The sequence below is a fragment of the Bombus huntii genome, chromosome 3 (assembly GCF_024542735.1).
Source record: "Bombus huntii isolate Logan2020A chromosome 3, iyBomHunt1.1, whole genome shotgun sequence".
NCBI classification, from domain to species: Eukaryota; Metazoa; Arthropoda; class Insecta; order Hymenoptera; family Apidae; genus Bombus; species Bombus huntii.
In genome coordinates, this window is record NC_066240.1 from 18033434 (window position 1) to 18040769 (window position 7336).

Below are 7336 nucleotides of genomic sequence, written 5' to 3' on the forward strand. Positions count from 1 at the left end.
ACAAATTAAGTAACTTTGGGGGTATATACAAAACTTTTATTATGAAAATAAAATACAGGAAATAGTGTATCATTGAAGTCTGGCAAAATTGTTGGTTTCCCATGTTGCTCCGTTATCACAACTGTTTTCAGGTAATTTCTTGCATTTATCTTTCCTCATTTTACTATGCCAAACACCATAACAGAAATATATTCCAAGTCCTGCAAGGAACAAAAGAATCATTTCTTCGATTATTTAATTTAAACGTAATCGATTATTTTGATATAGTCTACTTACCAACTATCATCCATATTAAAAATCTCACCCAAGTCATTTTGTCTAACATCATCATAAGATATATATTAATAAGAATACTGAAAGCAGGTAAAAATGGCACTAACGGAACCTAAAAATATATTCTTGTATGCGGTCAAAATTGTTATTGAACGTTCATAATAAAAGTGAACGATAACGAGAATGGAAACAGTATATACCGAAAAGGCAAGCTTCTTTCCAGAAGAAGGTTGAAGATAAATAAACGTAAGAGTAATGATTAGAGCTAATAGTAGAATTGCTAATAGAGCGACAAATGTAACATTACCGCTCGTTATTTCATTGATAAAAATCGAAACAGTAATGCCGACGCAAATACACAGAACATCTGTAAAACATATGTTACTAGTAAATGATACAATATTTGTAATCGTTAAAGGTCAATAGTAAAACTCTTGGTTAATCGAAATAGTAAATATACAATACTATACCATAACACACGACAAGACACGTAACGATTTGGGATGTTAATTTTGTAGAATGATTTAAACCATTAGCGTTAATTAATTGTTTCGCAATGAATGTCAAGGTTCTTGGATCGCGATCTCCCTTTTTTTCATACGCTTCGCTTTTTTCATACCTGAAATGATACAATATATATACATAATAGAAATTGCAAGTTATTCTATCATTATTAAATCGCCATATTTTCTATGAAAACAAACGAATATTATTCTTTTACCGAAGCATTAGTACGCATGTTGCGACGATCGAATAAGCGAGCAATGTTCCGATACTCATCATATTTACGAGTTGTTGCAAGTCAAATATCGCAGCTAGTACACCTGAAATTGTAGTTGCGTTTCATACATTTAGCAGTTAGTGTAAATACCCGCTGAATATTGGGTATTATCAAGCAGTAGAAAAATCGTAAAATACGAACCTGTGAGAATCCCTGCTGAGAAGGTACCCATGAGAGGCGTATGAAATCGTGAATTAACTTTTCCCATCCACTCGAATATCAATCCGTCGGATGCCATTGCATAAATAATTCGCGGCAAGGGAAACATCGCACCCAGTAAACTGCATAAAAGGTTGCTGTCATTTACATCGGAACATCTCCGTAGGTGTACATGCATTTACACATATATTTGTGCGTAATTATATTGTATCGTACTTATCGGAAGTTTTACCTGGAACATAGACCACAAATAGCACCTACGGTTACCAGCCATTTCGCCCAGTTCCAACCGATACTCTCGAATAGATGAGGAAACGGGGTTTCTGCATCCTGCTCGTAGTAAGGAAGGACGGTGGTTAACACCATAGAGACACCGAAATATGCTAGAAAGACGACGGTCAACGAGGCAACGATCGCTATTGGGATCGATCTTTGGGGATCTTTCGCTTCTTCTCCCGTTGTAGCGACGCAATCGAAACCGATGAATCCGTAAAAGCACGTTGCTGCTCCCGTTATAACACCCGCTATGCCATAAGGCGCGAATCCTCCACTTCCGTAATCACATTTTTCTTCCGTGCACGTGGGCTTCGTTTTCCAATTGGTTATATCAGCTTTACGCCAAGTGCATATAAATAGAAACACGCACGTACACACGAAGAAACAATTACTTCAAGTTTAAATACTCTGTTACTCACCTTTGAGAGATCCGGCGATTATCACGAATAAAACTACCATGAGATTTGTAAGGGTGAAGATATTGTTCGCCACCGAAGACTCCTTTGCTCCGAACGCCAGCGCAGCTGTGTTAAATTTCGAATAGATTGGGATTGTGAAATAATGGATATTTTAGTGGGTAAATGCGTGCCTAGATAATTTGTATGATATCGATGTTTATTCGGTCGATAGTTCTTTACCAGAAAAGATTAGAGTGATCCCAAAGGCGAAGAAGTCCGGATAAGAAGAGAGGTGATTGATGTCGATATGCGCTGCCGTTTCAAACGCATTTCGCATAGTGTTGTTGAACAAGTTATCCACGTAGGTGCTCAGTCCTCGTACTACGCTAGCCGAGCCAATTACGTATTCGAGAATTAGCGTCCAACCGATCAGAAAAGCTGTAAATTCTCCCATCGTTACGTAGCTGTATATATATGCTGATCCAGCACGTGGAACTCTTGCACCAAATTCCGCGTAACAGAGACCTAAATAGTTTCTTCTTTGCTATTCATATTATTTAGGGTAAAACACAACGAACGAATCGGATATGAGTTGTACCTGCGAACATGGACGCGATTGCGGCAATAGCGAACGAAATTATTACGGCTGGCCCTGCGGTTGTTTTTGAAACGGACCCTGCGAGAACGTACACACCCACGCCGAGAGTTGAACCTATTCCGAGAGCTGTGAGATCCAATGTTGACAGACATCTCGCCAAATTTGTATCCTGAGGAAGATCCACTTCTTTTTTCCGACTAAACGTTCTGTACAGATTTTGTAACTTCCAATTCTTCATATCGCATAACTGAAAACAACGTTTGTTACACGCGATATGCAGGAATTTCTTTTTTAGAAAAAAAAAAAAAAAAAAAGAAAATGAAAAATAAAAACGACGAAGAAGAGACGAAGAATCAAGACGGTTTGTTCGAAAATATCGTGATATCTTTCTAATTTGCTCACCGGGTAAAGTACGGTCAAAGGAGAATCCATTTTTGTCTGCAGATGTAGAGAGACTACAATAAGCGACCGACTATAGACTGAACATTCGGCACACGACTAAAGGAGCGCTAATTAATGTCTTTAAATCAAGCTCAACCATCAGTCACGGTGCGAGCACATAGAATCATTCAATTGGTCGGAATCGCTTCGCCGCTGTGAGTATATTAGAACTGTTCAGCGTCGTCTATATCGATCACTTGCTTGTAATATTGATCTTAAATCACACGATCTTTTATTTTGTTGATTTTTGTCGTCGATAAGTTCAGATAGCTTTTCTTTTACCGTTTTATGAAACGGATTTATGAAACGGATCGTACTTTTAATTTCATCGGATCGGGGATTAAACATTTCCTCTCGTATTTGGACGTACTATTGTATTTTAAGCGTGACCGATATACATAACTTTAAATTCGATTATGATAAAAATCGTCTACATTTTTCAAGTTCGAATATATATATTAATTTGATATTATTTCGATCGTCCATGACGTCAAGCATTGTGTTTGCAAGCAGTAAAGTTCAATCTATCATCCACATAGTTGATACGTCGAATAACCGATGCACATAGGCGAGCGACGAACATGTACACGTGCATACATATATAGTTATTACGTATGCGTAATATTTATTCCCGTTTCTCTTCGATTATATCTTATTTTACCAAATATTTCTTATTTAATATTTCTTACGCAGTAACACGTATATTTTCCCATGAATATATGATATCTTTATTTATTATTTCAATTAACTTAACCGGATACTATAGCGTATACAGAATGAGGAAAAATGCTGATTTTGTATATACTTACACAAGCAATGTACGCAAAAAGACGTTTATCCAAGGGTCGATTCGAACGATGCTGCTTGATGCTGTGAACGATACGAACTTATCCTTTGTGGGAATTGCGTCCCTAAATAATAACCGTGTTTGATTCTGCTTATCTGCATCAGATATAGAATATCCTCTAAGCGACTTTAAGTGATATACGATCCATTGTAAAGAGATACGTTGGTAGATTACGATAAATGGATGTATAATATACATTTTATGATATTTTTCAGAGAAAATGAGTTTTTTATATGTTAGCTGCGCGTTGAAAAGGATATAATGTATATCTAGTTAAAATTTAAGAAAGCCTAGCGATATCAAAGTCGACACCAATAATTAAAACGTAAAACGAAATTTTAACGAAATTTTCATAGGAATTTTTCAAAAAAATTAATATATGATGTGAAACTGTGTTAGAAATTTCATATTAAAAAATGGGGAGGCTTAGCAGTTCCACTTTTGAGGTAAGAAAGTACTAAGTATGTGATTCGATAAAGTTCTGAAAAAATAAAAAGCATGCATGTGTACAGATATAACACATCTATGCGTGTCTCTACGTAAGACGCGGGACTAGCTTATCAAAAAAGTTACTTCTATGCCTTCGCGCGACATATTTTTGCGAGCGATTGTACTAGAAGAAATACCTTAAAAAAAGAGCGTGTTACATATTACATGTAATTTTATTAATTTTATCAACAAGTACAAAATATTTGTTAGTGCATTATTTAATAAAATTCTCTTAACAAAATGTATAAAAAGAGTGTTTGGACGGATTGGACAGATGTTATATACAATTCCACCGTTGTTTTACCTTATATTATAGATTATATGATACGGAGAGTATGAATTGCTTTTATCGCAGAAATATTCCGCATCGTCTTTTTTTCCTAAATATATTCCTTTCAGATACATGCAAAGTATCATCTTATATATAGTTACAATTAAAATATATATAATATATAATTATTCGTTCCATGCACGGTTGAAAAACATTGTTTTTCTAATGAAAAGGAATATCACTAGTTGCGAGAGGCCGACGCTGGAGCAATATCTTTTGACATTATTCGTCATTTCACTATATGCCATAAACTATGCAAAGTTATCATTACGATCAGCCAGGAAACATGTATTTTCTCCGCTGCAGACTGAAAGAAAAGAAGCAAATTCCATGTATATAGTATATATCGCTAATGAAGCTTTTAGAATCAGTATGTAAACTATGACTTACGATAACATAATAATTGCATTTATCTCCTTGACAACAATCGGAACATTTCCAGTCTTCGTACCATATATACGTGCAATCTCCCATATTAGAATGTTTTATTCTTTCGCATTCTTTTCTTGTTGCACATCTCTTTGAAACATAAAACTGTTTCTTCGCACCTTGTGACCAATATGGTGTACCTATAAACGATATACGATGTTACAAGGATTTAAATCATAGCGTATTGGTTAGTGTAAACATAACCTCAAATGTTGCTTTCAAACGAATTGTCAGCTATGGAAACTTTAAAACTTACTTCCCCATTTAATTTCCGTTAAACACGTGTCTTGACTCTGTTCACAGATTTTTGTACTCTTTAAACATTTTTCTCGATTACCCTCTTGATTGGTACATACATAGCATTCCAGGGCGTGGCCTAAAAACATTCGTAAATAAACAAAACTATTCGACGAACCAGTATTTACTTAACATACTAAATGATAAGCAGCATGCGATGAAAAGGGCACAATATAATCCTGTTAATCTCATTGTGGAACAACATGTACACAAATTCAGATAAAAAAAACCAAAACCACTGTACAATGCGACACTTGTTCAAATCGAATGTAGGAAAAGATCGACGACTATAACGTTGGTACGAATGATGACGTTGACGCTCTCTATGAAGTTCGAATAATTTTATGGCTACGAATTAAAAGGGAATATCTATCTATCATGCTAAAATAACAACGAAGTATTATTAATTAAGCAGTCGAAAGTTCTTTAGCGTTTACTTCGATATTATTTCAGTTTATTCGATTCTCCGTCGATCTCGTTGTAATTGGTAAAAGTGCGAATTAAGAAAGACGTACATCGATAATACAAAAATCGATCACGTCTACAAGAAACATTTCGTGTGAACGTAAGAAGTTCATGCATGATTTTGTTGTTAAAAATAACTAGTACACATAATATTGACTCGCGAGTTAGAACTCGAGGTATATGCATCAATTTTCCGGTTGACTGGCTTAGGGTCGAATTATATTTGCTCCAATCTCTGATCAATCCGGTACATGGTTCGAAAATTCCGTACTGAATTTTTTCAGGTGAATTTGTCGACGTTGATCTACGTAACGACGTAATGTAAGAGCAAACGTCAAAATTTCAATCTTCCGAGCCTGTGCAATGCTATCAAAAGACATACGTACATCCAACGATGAATTCTAACGATGAAAAAAACAGAGAACATGATGGAAATGACTTTATACGTATAGGAATGGATAAAAGAGTAAAAACGGAAGAATGTTAGAACCATTTTAGCATAGTAGAAGAGAAACGATATTGATTATAGAAAGGAGGAAAAAATCAAAGTCGCTATTGAGAAGGCACAAGAAGAAGCAGCGTATAATAAAGAAAAATACGGTAGAAAGTAAGAAAGCGAGGAAGCGAAGCAGCAAGGATGCAGGGGGAAGGTTAGCTAGTGCATTGATACTCCCCTCTCTAAGTACGTAGTCCGAACTCTCCCTCGGGGTTTCGGTGAGGTCGCATGTGCTCGCGGTTCTCGCGGATGTCGAATGTCGATATTCGAGTGCGCGGCGCAGGCTGAGCAGTAGCAGTGTCGAGCCACTGCGCCGAGAATCTAAAATTATCGGCCGGTTCGTGAGAGGGGAGGGCAGGCATATGCAGAGGTGGAGAAGGCGAGAGAAAGGAAGGCGGGGAGGTTGACAGAACGATGCAGGAAAAAAGAAAAGAGAGCGAGGAAAAAAGAGAGAAGCAAAAGGATAAGGATGGAGAAAGAATACGTAGCCAAGAAGAACGATGGCGAAAATTCTCATGGAGAACGAAAAGAAGGGAAAAAGGGAAGAAGGTCGATCGGAACGAGGAGGATGCGTGGATCGTTATGTTCGATGATTAATTTTATTCCTTGATAGGAAGGAACGAATCGACGAAAGTAGAAAGAAACATTAGAGTCAGGCTAAAATCCAAATATGAAATGACAAGGGCACGGAATGCAAAAAAAAAAAAAAAAAAAGAAAAATGGAAGATGAGAAGGTGGATGATACGAAAAGGAAAATGGAAAGCTGGAATGGAGATGGAAGCTGCGGGTGGGCAATGGCTGGGCATTGGAGAGCATGGCTGGAATGAGGAGGGCGACGAGAGAGGAGTACGGGTGAGGAGAACGGGCACGCGCGCGCGCCGTTTGGCATAGGTAAGAAGAGAGGAAAAACGTAAGGGAAGGGTGGTGAAGCGGGGATCAGATGCAGGCATAGAGAACAGGGTAGCGATGGTCGCGGAGGAGGGTGAGGAGGGAGAGGAGGTGGAGGAGGAGGAGGTGAAACGTTGTAGTGGTGGTGGCAAGCAGGCAGCGGCGGCG

At 37.4% G+C, this 7336-nt stretch overlaps 2 protein-coding genes across 3 annotated transcripts; both read right to left on the reverse strand.

Annotated features, from left to right (window-relative positions):
* Positions 1 to 10: 10 nt before the first annotated feature.
* LOC126863863 (cationic amino acid transporter 2) lies at positions 11 to 3070 on the reverse strand. The gene is made up of 11 exons (XM_050614518.1): positions 2888 to 3070; positions 2486 to 2732; positions 2128 to 2412; positions 1909 to 2013; positions 1446 to 1824; positions 1196 to 1335; positions 995 to 1097; positions 744 to 892; positions 474 to 640; positions 277 to 385; positions 11 to 200 (listed from the first exon to the last, which is right to left on the reverse strand). The coding sequence occupies exons 1-11, from the start codon at positions 2915 to 2917 to the stop codon at positions 70 to 72; spliced, it is 1845 nt and encodes a 614-aa protein (XP_050470475.1). The 5' UTR covers positions 2918 to 3070; the 3' UTR covers positions 11 to 69.
* A 1346-nt stretch (positions 3071 to 4416) lies between these two features.
* Positions 4417 to 7202, reverse strand: LOC126863910 (uncharacterized). 2 transcript variants are annotated; one of them, XM_050614634.1, is made up of 4 exons: positions 5929 to 7202; positions 5279 to 5398; positions 4984 to 5162; positions 4417 to 4900 (listed from the first exon to the last, which is right to left on the reverse strand). In XM_050614634.1, exons 1-4 carry the CDS (start codon positions 5930 to 5932, stop codon positions 4823 to 4825), a joined length of 381 nt encoding a protein of 126 aa, XP_050470591.1. In that variant the 5' UTR covers positions 5933 to 7202; the 3' UTR covers positions 4417 to 4822. The 2 variants fall into 2 exon arrangements, with proteins under 2 accessions (XP_050470591.1, XP_050470590.1); XM_050614633.1 differs by having other exon boundaries at positions 5457 to 7202.
* Between the last annotated feature and the right edge of the window lie 134 nt (positions 7203 to 7336).

Bases quoted from the DNA above. Each gene is read 5' to 3' on its own strand.
- LOC126863863 (XM_050614518.1), bottom strand. From the start codon at position 2,917: ATGGATTCTCCTTTGACCGTACTTTACCCG. The intron at 2,733-2,887 runs GTGAGCAAATTA...CGTTGTTTTCAG, and splicing joins CTTTGACCGTACTTTACCCG to TTATGCGATATGAAGAATTG. The intron at 1,098-1,195 runs GTTCGTATTTTA...CTACAATTTCAG, and splicing joins CTCAGCAGGGATTCTCACAG to GTGTACTAGCTGCGATATTT.
- LOC126863910 (XM_050614633.1), bottom strand. From the start codon at position 5,511: ATGAGATTAACAGGATTATATTGTGCCCTTTTCATCGCATGCTGCTTA. The intron at 5,163-5,278 runs GTAAGTTTTAAA...TATCGTTTATAG, and splicing joins AACGGAAATTAAATGGGGAA to GTACACCATATTGGTCACAA. The intron at 4,901-4,983 runs GTAAGTCATAGT...CTTTTCTTTCAG, and splicing joins AATGCAATTATTATGTTATC to TCTGCAGCGGAGAAAATACA.